Raw genomic sequence first — 17,858 nt, forward strand, 5'->3', positions numbered from 1 at the left:
CTGTAACACTCTTTTCACCAAATTACGTCGGTCTTTCAAAACTTGTCGTTTCGTACTTATTTTATTAAAATGTAGGGTCAGGGAAAATGTTTAAGGTATATTAAAACCGCGGAAGAAGTTGCTCTTGAGGATGAAAGAGTTTACCATAGAAACGTTGGATTACGTCTTATAGTGTAATTAACACTTCTGCAATCAATGATGCAGTAGTCAGTGCATCCTTCATCTAATGAACTTAAGAATCCTCGTCTTCGTAGAATTTCATACATCTTTTCATCGAATTAAGAGCCTCCGATTTAGCGGCATATCTTATTTCAAAAGACGAAGATTAACAGTACTTGGCATATGAATGACATTAAACCTGACTAAAAAACGACTTTACTGTTATGATATCATATTTTATTGTTATGATCACTTGTAGAATAGTTAGGTATATTTTATGCATTAGTTAGTGATATAGTTATGAGAGTGAACATTTGGGACTATTTAAAATAGAACTTAATATAAGAATAAATATTAACAAACTGGCGGCTAATTAATAACAGTAATTATCATTGTTTAATCATATATGGAATTGTATGGAAAATTATTATTATTTAGATGTTCAAATTGTAGGATTCTAGAATTAAAATTTTTCAATTTTTCAATACTTGTATTCTCAAATCTTCAAACTTCCCGAATAAGTTTAACTTAACCTGCATTCCAGAAACTTTTAAAGTTCCAAATCCTCTAGTTTCTAAATTTCTAAATTGTAAATTCGAATTTTTGAAATTCTAAATATTGGTTTTATAATGTACTGTTGCTTACACCTTTAAATCACCAAATTTTCAAACTCAGAAGTCCCTAAATTTTCGTAGTTTCAAATTCCCAAATTTTCAGAAATATAAATTTTTCCAATTCTTAAATTCCTAAATTCTCAGTTCACCAAATTTTCAAAATTCCCACAATTCTTCAAGTTCTACGAATTTCCAAATTACCGAAGATGAAAAATTTCTTAATATCCAAATTTCTAAAATCCAAATATCTAAATATCCATATTTCTAAAAATCAAGTGTCCAAGTATCCAAATATCCAAATTTTCAAATACCCAAATTTCCAAATTTTCCAATATCCAAATTTCCAAATATCCAAATTTCCAAATATCCAAATATCCAAATATCCAAATATCCAAATATCCAAATTTCCAAATATCCAAATTTCCAAATATCCAAATTTCCAAATATCCAAATATCCAAATTTCTAAATATCCAAATTTCCAAATATCCAAATTTCCAAATATCCAAATTTCCAAATATCCAAATTTCCAAATATCCAAATTTTCAAATATCCAAATTTCCAAATAACCAAATAACCAAATTTCCAAATATCCAAATATTCAAATTTCCAAACATCCAAATTTCCAAACATCTAAATTTCCAAACATCCAAATTTCCAAACATCCAAATTTCCAAACATCCAAATTTCCAAACATCCAAATTTCCAAACATACAAATTTCCAAACATCCAAATTTCCAAACATCCAAATTTCCAAACATCCAAATTTCCAAACATCCAAATTTCCAAACATCCAAATTTCCAAACATCCAAATTTCCAAACATCCAAATTTCCAAACATCCAAATTTCCAAACATCCAAATTTCCAAATATCCAAATATTCACACATCCAAATTTCCAAATTTTCAAATGTCCAAATTTCCAAATAACCAAATTTCCAAACGTCCAAATTTCCGAATATCCAAATTATGAACTATTACATATATTGAAATTTCCAAATCGTTAAATTGTCCATATCCTCAAATTTTCAAAAATAAAAATGGCAAATTTCGAAAAGTGCAAAATTACAAGGATCCAAAAATTGTACTGTAATTTGAAATTATAAGACGTTTGAATGACACGTATAATTTGCTAATGAGACCTGAGATACAAAGTGTAAGTGCCATTAATAACATAGAGGAGGTAGCAACAGGAAATGGATATTAATATTTTTCTTTGAGCAGAAAGGGCTGATCGTGAACCCTTTTTACGCGAGGCTGAACAACTCAAGGAGTTATAACGACGCTTATCTTTGAATTATTGAAGAGTGATAAGGTGTTGTGCCGAAGGTACACGGTTTACGGCTCACGTCACACACAAGCGGAAGAATGTTCTCCGCTTTGACAAGAAAAGAAGGCAACGAAGGGTACGACTTGTACCGTACATCGTTCAACAGACTGCACAGAGTGGATGGTTTTTCTTAGGAACGCGTAAGCCGAGAATCTTTATCATCCACCTGTTATTTTTTTCAAGTTAAGTCGTTCAGAATATATCGAGTTAATATTAAAGCGCGTAGGTATGGAGATATTGGTTTTATTTGTTGTGTTTGCAAAGTCCTTCATTTTTAAATTTTCTAGTTTTCAAATTTGCGAGTTTTCAAAGTTTCATATTTTCATATTTCATGTTCTTCAGTTTCTACGATTTTTCATTTTTAGTTTCAAATATTCAATATTTTAAAATTTCCACATTCTTAATTCTCACATTTTCGTAGCTTTAAATTTTAACATTCTCAAATTTTCCAAATTTCTAATTTTTAGTTTCCAACTTTTTGCAATTTTTAAGTTTTCAATATTCACGCTTGCGATTTTCATGTTTTTGAGTTTTCAAGCTTTCGATTTTCAAGTTTCAAATTTCCAGTTTTTAAGTTTTCAATTTTCAAGTTTTCAAATTTTCAAGTTTTTAAGTTTTCAATTTTCATGTTTTCCAGTTTTCTAGTTTTCAATGTTCAAGTTTTCAAGTTTTCAAATTTACAATTTTCAATTATTTAGTATATAAATTTTAACTTTTCAATCATTTTTATTTTTACACTTCCAAACGTAATTTTTAAATTCTCACATTTTCCATTTTTCATATTTTCAAGCTTTCACATTTTGAAATTTTCAAAAAGCTATTTTTCAAATTGTTCTTAAAAATTTGAAAAAAATTTTTTAAACATCAGAATTGTGATCTTTTTGAATTAATTAATTTCCATTATTCAAAACTTTTGCATTCGATGTTTCCAAAGACAAAACACGTTTTATCGACATAGGTCAACAACCACAATCAAACGAATCATATAATTTTAAAGAACGGTTTCCAATGAACACCAAAACTCTCTGATGATTGCACATATTTCGAGTATATAAAATTTTAATGAAATCAGAAATTAATAAACTTTGATTATATTTCACGTTTTTCCGTGAATCAGAATAATTAGATATGCACGGTACAGTTCATTGGTCGCTGCGAGTTAAATGAACGTATGACGATAAAATTACATCGAACCGGTCCTTTAATTAACGTTCAGATCGCAGAGAAAATATAACCAGATATTTTTGTCAACGAAGCCGGCGAGCAAACGCAATTGCTCGTTGTCAAAGGTTCTGGAGGAGGGGGTGAGAAAGCGCAGGGGGTTACAGCATGAATGGATATTATAACTTTCATACCTTTGTGAGAGAAATTAAATTACCATTCACAGGATATCATGGGCGACGATATTAAAGGTATATAGTAGTTTTAATATAATATAATTAAATCTACGTTTAACCCACATAAAGGGATATCCTCGTTGGAAAATACGCCGGAGAAATTAATTATTATCTTGACTCGCCGCGCAAGTTTCCGTGTCGTAAAATTTATTAAGGGGATGTTCTAGTCAGCCTCTGCCTGGTTTCAGACCATTTTTGACCGTCGCAAAAGGAAGAATAAATAAACCTACAACGCTCCATACTTTTCCACATATTTCAAATGCTTCTGACGAACATTTAATTAATTAAACGTTAATCTGCCGCCTATTATCTCGAATACTAGGTTGTTGCGAATTAAACGAAACGATTTTAATAACTTTTAATGGCGACAACTTCGTTTGATATAATGCCGTTTTTCGGAACGTGTTCCACAGTGACAATTAAATAGCGTTTTTATTTTTCTCTTATTACATTCATTTCTGGTACTCTGTAATATCTATCGCTTTTTCTATCCTGTTAAGATTAGGTTAGGTTTTGTTAAGTTAGGTTTCCAATTACTTTACATATTGTTTACTTTTTCCGGACTAAATTATTTGGTGGGAATCTATTAATAATTTGCAATATCTGTCGTTAACATCCTTTTGATGTTAGGTTAAGTACGCTTTGGTTAGGTTACAATTTGTTGGTTATGTCTGATTTGGTTAGGTTAGGTTGACAATAAAATATATAATTTCTTATTTTTCTCGTATAAAATTATTTTGTTACTCTATGAATATTAATTTTCAGTACCTGTGATAACTTTGAAATTCCGTTGATGTAAATTAAGTTAGGTTGTATTATACAAAATTATTTCTTATACAAATGTTGATTAAGACTATAAATTTTAACTTGCATATTTATCTTGCAGTATAGCAATTTTTCCATAGCCAGAAATGTGATCATCGACTAAATTTCTGAAGAGTTTATTTGATTTTATAATGTGAGAAAATGGTTAAGAATATTATAGGATTCTATGCTATTTTTATGTTATGATGAGTTTATATATAATCAAAATATTTCTGTATAGTTCGTAAGACAGTTAAGACAGTCTATCCTGTTATGTTAAAGGATTTTTAGGATTTTTTCAATGAATAATATATTGCTGATACAATATTTTCAAATACCGTTAGTTTTAAATCCTCCAATTCATCCATAACTCCATATGAATAATTCATTTTCGTTCGTGTTCAACAATGTAAAATGTTTTCAAAATAGATTATCTATTGAATTATATAAACTTGTAATTATATCTGTGTAAATTTATTTTGATTAGTTGTAAACGTCCAAAATAAACATAAATATTATTATCAAAATTTCCGTCGTAACAACTACCGAGAATCGTTCGAGCATCAGGACATTTACCTTATGGTAAATTTGCATTTGACCACAATTTTCGTGGCTGACAAACAACGGAACGTAGGTGGCGTTCGACGGACACCCTATACGCGTTGTGTTCACGATATGTAACTATGGAAAAGGAGTCAATGTCGCGAAAGGATCGTAGGTGAATCGTGGGTGTGTTTGTACGCGTTATAGTGTACGGTACGGGCAACGTAGGGACAAGAGAGGCGATATATAATGTTCCGCGATATTAAACGGGACGCATTCCACCGAAGCCACCCTATGGTCTCTGCTATGAATGCTTCTACGACCCCCGTCTCCTGTCTCACCCTTCCGCCCCCCTGTCCCCGTCCGACGCGACCACCCACCGAAGCTGGCAGACCTGGCCTACTCGACCAGGGCTACCCCCCGAATGGTTATACGCCAAATTTACAGCTCAGCCAGAACCACCACTACCCACAAACGCGCCATTTACCGTGCCCCAGGACCTCTGGGAACCGGATACGACGCTCTGTGGATACGTTTGCTCAAGGATAAAGCTGCGACCTACGATTTATGAATCCCGTCGATAAAGTTCCGAACCGTCATTCGAGTATTTGCATTTTTAACACTTGCGTGTTCAACCGTTACACTGTATGCTAGGGTGGAGTTTCATATTCAAAGTTTCATATTTCTATATCTCTAAGTTCCTAAAGTTTCAAATTTCCGTAAAATCTAAATTTTCGAATTCCAAATTTCAGAACCATTTTTAAAATGTTCTTCACTTTGTGGAACTATTCAGAATAATCCCATAGGACTACTTGAGGCTGAGGAACATACAAATTATCCACTTTATACATTTCGTTCGTAAGGAGGGTAGGAATATTGGAATTTTGGATCTTAGGGATTTAGGGACATAGAAATATAGGAAAATAGAATCTAGCTAAATAGAATCTATGAAAATACAATATAGGAAAACAGAGTGCGAGATACTATAATCTAGTGAATTTAAAACAGGACCTAGCAAAATAAAATCTAGGGAGTAAGATGTGGGGAAGAGAAGAAAAAGCAATATGTCGGAAAATACAGTTTTGGGGAAACAGGCCTAAAATATGGCGAATCTGGGGATAAAAATAACTAGAGACAAAAATAAGGATATACAAGAATCTAGGAAAAAAGAGAAACAACAATTCAGGGAAATAAAAAACTAGGAAACGAGAAAAATAATGATCTAAGGAAATAAGGAAGCAGGTATAAAAAACAAGAAAATAGGAAACTAGAGATCTAGTGAAATAGAGAAGTAACGATTTAGAGAAATAGGTAAATAAAAAAGTGAAGAAATAGAAATACAGAAATATAGCAAAGTACAAATCTAGGAAAATAGGAATTTAGGGAAATGTAGGTGAGATCTAGGGAAATAATGAAGTAGTGATTTAAGGTAATAGTAAAATAATCTAGGAAAATAATAAAATAGGATATTAGAAAAGTGAGGAAATAGGGACGTAGAGATCTAGAGGAATAGAAAAATGGAGAAATAGAAATCTAAGAAAATACGAAAGTAGAGATCTAGGGAAGTGCTGATACAGAATTCTAGAGAAATAAGGAAGTAGAGATTTAGAAAAATAGTGAGACAGATTAGGTCAAATAAGAATATATAGAAAAATGTTGAAGTAGAAGAATTTAGTTGAAGTAATGTCCTTCCGATTTTACTTGAAATAGTGTCATAAGCCATTACGTATTTCGCCGTTCCGTGCACATTGACGTAACGGACACCATGTATATGCGCGCCCTTAGCTTTGATCGGTGCAGACGCGTCCGGAATCGTCGCAGACGAAGCGAAAAGGAGGCAAGAAATTTAGTTATGTAGGGGGGCACGAGCCGTGTGTCGGCGGGCAAGGACTCGTCCCGAGTCCCGAGTACCAAGTCCCGGGGTCGCCGGTGACCGGGAGTAGCCACGACATTCCAAAATGCTTTCCACCCTCTTCCTCCCTCTGCTCGAGTTCCTGCGCCGTATCACGGCTGACCCGGCCATTCCCTATCCTTCATCCGCGCATTTCCATCCCTCTACTGGGCAACCCCCGTCGAGCAGCAGCGGGTACACACCGAATGCAACCATGCGTCATCCGCCATGATCTATGCTTTCTGCCGCGCTGGCATTACGCTCGCCGTGCACACGCGATCGCGCGCGTTACCTATGTGCACGCACGCGTTTACATAAGGACGTACACATCGGCCCTGTCATACAGTCGCGGCCAAAAGTGAGTTGTTACCAGACAATTTCTGTGCGGATCTATGGGGAAACGGGGATCTGGGGATACAGAGGCCGGAGAAAGCTAGGGAGAGATCGTAGAATCTAGGAAAATAGGGAAGTGAAGAGGGTGGACCTTGCAAAATAGAGAAAGAGAAATATAACTGGAGAAAGGAGAACTAGAAAGCTGGAATGTTGCAAACTGGGAAATGAAAGATATTGGAAAATACAGAATTCGGGAAAGTGGAATTTAAAGAGATAGGAAACTGGAATGAGGCAATTTAGGGAAACAGAAATTTAAGGAAGTAGAGATCTAGGATAATAAACTGATCAAAGATCTAGGTCTAGAATGGAAATAGGTCTAGGGAAATAGAAATCTTCGAAAATAAAAATCTGATGGAATGGTGAAATAATAAAATGAAGAAATAGTGTCTAGTAAAATAGGAACATAGAAATCCAGGGAAATATTGAACAGGAGAAATGGAAGATAGGGAAAAAGAGATCTAGAGAAGCAGGGATAAAAAGTAGGTATCTACGTTGTATTTATATTATATAATACATATACTATTACATATGAACTTTAAATTTAAAAGTACAGTATGCATGCAGTATCATACGTGTAACACACTTGTAACATACTACTACATTTTCATCTCTGCAATTTGTGTAAAATAATATAATATAAATATAAATAAAATTTTACAAGTTAAAAGTTTTTTGTAAAATTTTTGTATAAAAATTGATAAAAAAATCGTTATGAAATTTATAAAAGTTTTGTTGAAATTTATAAATTTTATCTCTGCTCTACTACCATAGTTATCACATTTTAAAAATATAAATACGTAACTGAATAACTGCATATATATAAAGTTAAAATTTAAAAATATTTCAAAAAGTATGCCACGTTCTGAAAATAATTTATTTAAATTTTGTAATACTGCATGAATGCTACAGATACAAGTACTATTGTTGCAAAAGCGATTTATACCCCCATTACTCTTACAAGTTAGACATCTTTTATATACCTATAAGGTTTATATATGTTTGTATATGATACTTCGTGTGATACTTCAAAAACCACTTGATGAATGTAGCAGTTACGTTAATGTCCATTCGCGTTCGGGGTAGTAAATATCCATAGCGTGTTTCACCTCGATCGCCTCGATTAACTAGTATAAACAGTACACCATATAGAAATTGTAATGTGTAAAATTGAAGTCACTCTAGAAAAGGAAAAACTGTGGTTAATTACCTCATCTTTCCCCTATGATAAGCGACGCAACAGCCGTAAGATATAGACTGAGGAATTTTTGTCGGCGACTGTATATGAATCCAGTGATTATACACGCATCGACAGAGATATATTGCATTCGTGTGCGTACTTTCATCTTTCTCTGTCTCTGTTGCTGACTGGACTCGCGTCTCTATTAAAGCTACGCTCATTTTCAGCAGTCTGCATATTGTGTCCGCGCACAACCCCTACTACTGACAGCACGAATATTCAGTGAGCGGTCCACCACTGAACAGCCATTTCCGCGTTAACCCTTTTGTCTGTTATATCTGATCATTTGAAAAGTTTTAGCGCATGTATCTTTTCGTTATTAGGTCACTTAGAATAAAACTTAATAGGTGTTGAAATGTAGACTTTGAATTTTGGCGCCAAATTTGAATGTTATGCTAGATTCGATTAGTTAGATAAATTTAGATTAGTTGAATTAGGTAAATTAGGTAAGTTAGATTAAGATACTTAGATTAGGTTGGGTTAGTTAGATTAGATAGGTTAGTTATGTTTATTGTGTTAGGCTAGTCATGTAAAGTTAGTTAAGCTAAGTTAGTTGAGTTATGTTAGTTGGATTGTGTCAGTTAGGTTATGTTAGTTAGGTTAGCTAAGTCAGTTAGGTTAGTTACGTTCATTATATTTATTATATTAGGTTAGGTTGAGTTTGACTAGATTACACTTGGTTAGATCAAAGTAGGTGGGATTATATTACCTTAGATTATCTGTTTATAACCCAAATTTTCAAATTTTTAACTGATAAAATTTTCATATGCCTAATTCCCCAAAATCTCCAAATTCCTATATTACAAAATTCCCAAATTCTCAAATTCATATATTATTCCATAATCCTCCAATCTCCAGATTCTCGAATTCCCAAATATCCTAAATCCTTGGATTCTCAAAACCCTAAATCCCTAAATTCCTTACTCCCCTAATTATCAAACCTCCAGATTCCCACATCCTTCAAATCCCAAAGTTCCTAAAGTATTCCTAAATTCCAAAATTCCCAAACTCCAAAATCCTAAATTCCTAAATTTTCCAATTTCTCGAACTCCCAATTCTCTCAAATCGCCTGAATGCTCAAAATTGTCAAATTTCCAGATTTCCATAGTGAAAAGTCAGATGTTCCTATTTCAAAAACTCTAGTCTTTATTTACCGAAATGCACAAATACTTAAATCCCCACATCTCTGACTCAGCAAATCCTCCAAATTCCCAAATTTCCATATCGAGAAATCCCCAAACGCCCATATCTCCAAAGTCCCATAATCCTTAAATTCCGACATTCAATACTTAAATCCCCAAATTGCTCTCCCTATCACCAGATACCCAATCGTTCAAACTCCCAAATACTCCAAATGCCCGTGTTCGAAAATTTCAAAATCCTCATATTCCCAAATTTACGTATCTCAGAATTCCAAAATCTTCCACGTTCCCAAAATCCGAGGAAAAAGTTATCAGGTCGATAGGGTTGCCTTTATAAATCCCTACGGGTCATCTCGTGGGACGCGTGCACGATAAGGGTTCGAACGTTCCAAGTGGCTAATTGACACGTATCCGTATTAACAAGCGTGTCGTTGGTCGATCAATCCAGCATCCGTTGGATAGCCAGTGTTTTCGGAGATTAGAGGATCGCGTGGAACGCGACAGGATGCAGAGTTTCTCCTGCATTCGGCGGTATCCGGTATTGCGGTCGGAAGCCGCGGGGCTAGGGGGTTCATCCGGGGGCTTAAACGTACACACTCCACCCCCGGTAGGCGGAGTGTACCGCCTACGAGCGACCCCCACCGCTAGCTACGGCACTGATACGCGATATCAGCCGAACACTTGTTGCTCCTACGTGTGTACAGAGATTCTCGGAGTTGGCCGCGCCAACGAGCGTTGCCCGTGACGCGGTTTTAGTCCACGATTTTTCATCCGCTGATTTTTCCACCTCCTCTTCCTCGTCACTCATCACCAACCCCCTACAGCCCCACCTCCCCGCGTCATCTTCTACCGCTATGAATTTTCGCGCGCCCCTATAACGCCTGTCTGGCGGCGGCAACGATATTCCAGGCTCGAAAACGAGCCCGCCGCGGATTCCATCGCGTGGACCAGTTCCGAGTCGGAGAAATGCAGCCGCGCCGTTGTAAATCCTCGCTTCCGCTGTTTCTCGAATTCTTCGACACGAGGCTGAAACGTCTTCATTGATTGTTACGTTCTTCCTTTCTGAGCGATCATATACGGAGGACAGGTGATTTATGCTAACCGAGGATCTCTTTGATTGTTGCAGGCAGTGCGGTGGCTGCAGCCGACACCATTTCCGCGCCGTGGACTCCAGCGAGTTCCGGGCCGCCGCCCGACGCGAACGGCTCCGGCTCGGATACCAAAAACCTCGACGTTGGCGAAATTAGCGATGTAAGTTCATTTCCTTTTTTAATGTAAATTACCCCTTTTTGCGACACCTCAGGATTTCATAGCGAAAACACTTTCAAGTTGGCGGAATCAATAAACATTGCTTCCGACTGCCAGTTTACCAGACGTGCATAGTACTGTGCAAAGCTAGGGAGATTACATGTGGCTCCTCCTATTCCCACATTCGACGCCCTCCCCTCATACGAACGGTTAGTATGATAGTTATGACCTGTTCGACCAATAACCCTATACCACTAACTGTGTACCCTCGTGGTCGCTGTAGTGGCTTCGCCCAATCAGATCCACGTGCATTCTTTATAGCTCTGTATGGTACTCGAGGGACATCGGATGTTAGCATTTATACGAGATGTAATGAAAGCTTGTGAAAAATGAGTGCAAATATGAAAAAGTGACTGCTACTGGACTTGCGCGTTGTAGAGGGTTGCAATTTGGGGTCATCGATTTTAATGCAACTTTTAAAAAATACATTCGATATTTCTTCGTAAATTGACACCATGTAGGGGTTAATATTCAACAGTTTTTTTTTAGTTGTTTTATTTTGTGACAGTATATGTAATTTGTTTTAATTAATTTAAAATAAATTTTTATATCGTTGGTATAATGTGCTTAATTTCTAATATGGCCAAGGTTTTTTTTAAATTATTTTTTTATTCGTTTTTTTATTTGGTTTTTATTTATTTTATATTCATTTATGAGATTATATGAAAAAATAAATTTTGAAGTATGACATAATTGAAAAAAGTGAGTTTTAAAATGATTAGAAATTTTAGAAGAGAAAGTGTTGTACTTTTTTATTGTTTTCTTATTATTACTAGTAATAACTCAGAAATATATTTTTTAGTTTTTAATTTTAATTTCAGACTAATATAAACCCATAATTAAAAATATAACTTTGTGCCGTCAAGTATACCATAAATTTACATTGTCAATTATTAAGTAAAAATTTAGTTGTCATATTTAAAACATTATATAGAAAGGAGTAAAAATTTATGAACCCATCTTATAATTTAAGGTACAGATTTATAATTTAAAGCATTATATTTATAATCTTCTACAAATTTATGTTACAAATTTACATTACAAATTATATAATAAATTATAAATTTAATATTATATATTTTTCCTTCATCAAATTTTGCTAAACACAAAATACTTTGTTATCATTATTTTCTCGGTATTAATAATTAAAAAAAAAATATTTCATTCAAGTACTATAATATAAAATTTGTTAGTATATGAAACATAGCGCATGAAGGAGTTGATAAATAAAATGTTATTCGGTAAAGATTCAAGTTTGTTAACAGGAATTTTTATATCGTCGTAAGAGCTTGAAAAGATCTCGCTGTACGTCTTCATATTTTCCAGGACGAAAAAGACTTATCGGCAGCAGACGCGGAGGGTGTATGGTCACCGGATATCGAGCAGAGCTTCCAGGAAGCTCTCACTATATACCCACCATGTGGTCGACGCAAAATCATCCTGTCCGACGAGGGGAAGATGTACGGTGAGTCGAGTAATTTCCTGACAAATCTTCTTTCTGTGTTTTTAGTCAAAGCAGAGATAAAGGAACTGGAAATAGAAATTATTCGAAAATTGATCTTCAAATAACTCATCACTCTATTTGATCAGTAAATATTTTATGGTATAAATGACACACTATGTACTTCGTTATTAGGTTCACATTTGTATGGAAAATATAAAGTAAATATACTAATGCATAAATGAGTCTCGGTAATTGCTCAACATAGTGAGACTCCCGGGACCACTCGATCTACATTTGTTTGTCTATACCGCGCTGCAAGCCGCAATTTTGGATCTTACTACTTGAAATTTTGAAGGTACACTCGTGAAACACTTTAAATTCACTATATAGATTTTGGCGGCAATCTGACAACGAGAACCTGTCATCGACATCGATCGTGTCGAATCGATCAAAACCGTGATTTGGTATCGTTTTCGATGATTCTTATCACACAGAATCGACGGAAACCACAACGAAAGCTCTGTAACTCATCATCGACGACAGTACTTAATTACCATTGACGTTAGTTGTCGTGAAATTGAGAATAATCGTGTTAGATATCATTTTCTATAGTTTTAGACACGTTTCATTGTTTAGACGACTTTAAAATTCCCACGTCACATTTTTGTTTTGCCTAAATGTTTACAGTAGGTAATTCATTCGAATTCGCGTGAAGCTAGTCTGCGAACCTAATAGTTAACAATTCAGTGGGCATTTTGTTAATAACAGATGTGTTCATTTTGTACAATATTTAGATATTTTAATGTTAGCCTATCGTTATGCTGCCACTTTTATCCGGACACTACGAAGTGTGACACAAAAGTAACGAGACTAGTCCAATAAATCATTGTACCTTCAGAATCAGTTCTCCGTTACATTATCACCTTCAAAGTAGTCCCCTTCAGCATTCACACACTTTTGCATTCGGTGCTGCCATTGCTGGTAACAGTTCTGGAACGAGGTTTTTGGAAATCCTTTTGAGAGATTCTCCGTTTCTGCCTGAACCTCTTCAAGTGAGGTGAAATGGGTTCCCATTAAGCAAAATTTAATTTTAGGAAATAAAACAAAGTCGCATGGAGCCAAATCAGGTGAATAAGGAGGATGCCCCATCACAGTAATATTTTTACTAGTCAGAAACTGCTTGGCAGACAGTGCCGTGTGAGCGGATGCATTGTCCTTGTGCAACAGCCATCCATCGCTTCACAACTGTGGCCTTTTTTTCCTAATTTTTTCACGAAGTCTTTTTAGTATTTCAATGTAATAGTGTTAGTTAACAGTCTGACCACTGGGAAACCACTCAATCATTACAATTCCATTAATGTCGAATTTTTATTTTGACATGAGTGCTTTTTTGGGTTTTGGGGATCCTGGAGACTTCCACTCCATTGACTGGCGCTTACTTTTTGAGTCATAGGTAAAAATACATGTCTCATCACATGTTACAAAAGATTTCAACAAATTTCACAAGAAACTTGATGTTTATTCGCTGTTCGATTTTTATGTTAGACATTTTTCCGGCAAAATGCAGTTGCACGTGTTCACTAAATAACGCAATACTTCCAAATGGTATGACCGATTCAATCGAAATTGGCAACATGGATAGAGGAGGCATGTGGAATGATGCCACAAAAACAATTGCTGCCAATTCCATTGTTTTTTCAAGCTACAGATCTAGTCTCGTTATTTTTGTGTCGCACCTCGTATAATAGCCAGTTATGAGTACCTTTTATGAGTCACCCGTAGATTTGAATCATGAAACCTAAATTAACACTTTGGCTACCACATCATTCATATAGGGGTGACGATTAAATTCCCACATAAATCATCTTTATTAATAAGAATTTATTACCTTACCTATCATAATTAGAAATATTAGTATTAACCACTTGGAACTATGTATAATGAATATAACAAAATATCGTGAACATATTTGGTAATATTTGTTAAAAATTAAAATATTATCGAACACAATTTTCTTCTGTCTCAGTATAGCAGTCAACGTTTTAATAACATAGTCCATGGTAATAATCACTCTGTAAATTTAATTTAATTTATTAAAACGTAATATAATATAACCTAACCTTATAATCAACTTAACTCTAGATATACAGACGTTTAATGCCCACTTATATTTCAATTTAAACTAAATTATAAAACTAAATAAATAATATAAAATGCGTAAATTCTATTTCTTGATGAAGACTAACATACATTTTGACAAATGCTTCTTAATAATTTTCTTAATTGAAAGTAAATCTAAAATCCGCCATTTTTACGAGTAAGTTTAGTGTTAAAGTAAGCAATACAGCACTCCAGAACTACCAAACTTTAACAACATATAATTTTTGAACCTGTAGATTCCAACATTCAAAATCATTATATTTATTGAGTAATATCAGATTATGCGAAAGAAGTTCAAAAGAAATTGATGTCTGAAATTTGACTTAAAAATGTTTCGCTATAACATTGCTCAGTGGACGAAAACGATCGGAATTTTTCAGACATTTAAAAAATGAAACAAATCGAATAAAACTTGCTGTAAAATATGTATAATTATGTCCTTTGAAGTGTCGTTGCGGTTTTTGCGTTATCTACTCTAAAAGCCTTTAAATCTGAAATCGTACTACATCAAACGAAAAATAACAAAACTCTGAAAAATTTGTTAGTAACACTGTAAAAAACTTAACTACAACTTTCAAATTTAAAATCCTAAACTTCTAAAATCTTATGCCAAAATCTTAAATATAAAATCTTAAAATCATTAAACATAACCTACAAAACCACAAAATCTAAACTATAACACCTTAAATTACAGAAAAAATACAGAACCAGTAAAGAGCGCATTTTAAAGTAAGCTGCATTCAATTTGATACATTTTGAATTTTCCACAGAATTTCGATCGCTTCCACCCACTGTGCGTCGGTGGCAATATAACGGGAGTCTACTGTAAATACAATGAAGAGCGGTAAGGAAAGAATGCAGTGCTTCTTATTCAGTATGGGACACGGTTGAAAAGCGGTTTGTGTTCTCTCCGAAGGAGCTTTTTCGTTCTCAAATAATATCCTTGTGAAGGGAAAAAGGTCCCTTCGTGTACCCCGATGGTAGAAATGTCCGGACGGTCGTCGTTATTGCTCGATGCTGAGGTCAGTCTACGTGACCGAGCAGATATTGCCTGGCCACGACCACCGGTACCACCGTAGTCACCACCATTAACCACCATGAGTTCTCTACGCTCCGGCAATAATGCCACGCCTCGAAAGATACCCCATTTACCAGTATCTTTCTTCCAATATACTTCTGCCGTTTTCCTACTATTTCCGCTTTTTTTTATCGCCTCCCCAACTCGTTAACCCCTTTTTCGAGGGTGTCGACGAGGTTGAAGACGCGAGAGCGAGGATTTTTGTATGGGGTGCTACTACACCGTGGGAGAAGTTCTTTTGCTCCATCGATGGTGTTAATATAGTTTGGTTTTGGGAAGTGGGGAACTTTGGGATTTCAGTAATTAAGTATTTTGAGCATTTAGAGGTTCTGAAGTTTGGGAATGGAAAATTTATAATATGTGAATTGGAGATTAAGATACTTAAATATTTTGTAATTTGGATGTTTGAGGATATGGAAATAGAAGATTTTTAATATTTTAAAATTTGTAATTTGGGAATATGGAGATTTGGAAATATAAGCATTGTAGAATTTGAATGTTTGAAGAGTTTAAAATTTAGAATTTTCAATATTTAAAAATTTGAATATTCTGGAATTTGGATGCATGAAGATTTGTAAATTTACAAAATTGAAAATTTATTGTTTGCAAATTTGAATATTTAAAAATATGAACATTTTGAATTTGGAAATTTTGAAGTTTAAAATTTTGAATATTTGAAAACGTTTAATTTTCTGAATTTGAGGACTTGAAAATTTGAATATGTGGATTTAAAGATTTACAAATTTATGATTTGTAACTTCCAAAATGTGGAACCTTTATAACTGAAGAATTTGTAATTTAAGAATTTTTTAAATTTGTAAACGAACTTTAGAAATTTGGAAATTCTGTAACTATGAAACTCAAAAATTCTAATATTGTAAAATTTGGAAATTTAAAATTAAAAATTTTATATAGAGAATTTGAGAAATTTGAAAACTTCATAATGTGAGAATGCGGGAATATACAAGCTCAAAAATGTGCACATTTACAAAATCCGGAAATTTCAAAATATGGAAATAAAAAATTTTAAAATATGAAAAATTTCAAAATTTTGGAATTTGAATATTTAAAAATTTGATAATTTGCAGACTTCAGTACTTAAAAATTTGAAACTGTAGTAATCTGCGCTATTAGTATAAAAATGTGTAATCTTGTAATTGAAAAAATATTTTTGTTGTAACAATAATTTTATTAATATAACTTCATAATTTTTCTAATTTCATTACCTACATCTGTGCTTCACAATAGAAAGAAACAAGCGGGTTTAACGAAGTGTTTGTTAAGTAAAGAAAAAAGAAGTGAAATATGAATCGCAATATAAAGACGAGTAAAGATTGTATTTACGTCTGTTCGTGTGAAAAGAACAATTATAAAATTCGAAGTTTTCATGATTCTTGGACGTTTCACGTTTTTCAGTCGGAGGTAGGCTTGAATCCCTATTCGTTAGGTCACAATGTCGCTTAATTTTCGAAAGCACACGGGAAAAGCTGTCCTGTCTGGGTGGCAATTCAATCTTGACCCATGAAAACGAAGCTTAATTCGAATCTGCCTCGCTGTCGACGAGATCGCGAATGAAAACAATAAGAACGACAATCGACAATACCAGTATCTCTTTTTCAGCTACACTTCTTCATTTTATCGACAACTGAAAAATGTGAAAATTTTTAAGTTTAGATACGGAAAAATTGAAAGATTTGAAGTTGAGTAATTAAAAGAATATAACTATTTGTATATTCGAAAATTAAAATTTTTAACGTACAGAAATTTGCAAATATCAAATTAAGTAATTACAAAATATGAGAATTCGAAATTTCGGAAATTATAGCATTTACAATATGAATATATGAAATTTGGTAATTTGATCTTAGAGAAATTAAAAACTTGATTTCGAAATGCACTAAAAAGTATAAAATAATTTCTATTTCTTAATGAAGTAATTTCTATTTCATTCAATCATACAATTACGTAACAGATATGAATGAAACCTATTTACTCGTTAGGTAATATATAAATACATTTCAACCTTTTCGGAGGCGGCGCAAAATTAAAAGATTTTCTTGAACATGTCAACCTTTGGACAGCCGAACATAGGCAAAGCTTGTTTAGCTATTTTTTTTCTATACATATAACTCGACAGCACGCCGCGAAGTAAGTGTTAGTGCGTATAGAATGTAACTATGGTCTATCTAAATTCATAGAGTATGCGACGGAAAGACTCGATCGCCGCATATTCTATAAAGATGGGGCTTATCTGCCGCAAATTTTGTAATTCCCGCGTCGTGGGCTCCGTTTATAAGTTCTTAGATTCATGGCTTCCACATGCGAACGAAGTCGATTCAATTTCATTTATATCAGAAACGT

At 34.1% G+C, this 17,858-nt stretch overlaps 1 protein-coding gene across 6 annotated transcripts in view; it reads left to right on the plus strand.

Moving 5' to 3' along the window:
• Window positions 1-17,858, plus strand: part of scalloped (TEA domain transcription factor 1 homolog scalloped) — a 261,075-nt gene that overhangs the window by 187,144 nt on the left and 56,073 nt on the right. For all 6 annotated transcript variants that reach the window (XM_012292845.2, XM_076540117.1, XM_076540115.1 and 3 more), the window contains 2 exons: window positions 10,634-10,758; window positions 12,142-12,280. In XM_012292845.2, coding sequence (XP_012148235.1) covers window positions 10,634-10,758; window positions 12,142-12,280 — 264 coding nt within the window. The remainder of the gene's footprint in view (window positions 1-10,633; window positions 10,759-12,141; window positions 12,281-17,858) is intronic.

This window comes from Megachile rotundata, chromosome 15, assembly GCF_050947335.1.
Source record: "Megachile rotundata isolate GNS110a chromosome 15, iyMegRotu1, whole genome shotgun sequence".
NCBI classification, from domain to species: Eukaryota; Metazoa; Arthropoda; class Insecta; order Hymenoptera; family Megachilidae; genus Megachile; species Megachile rotundata.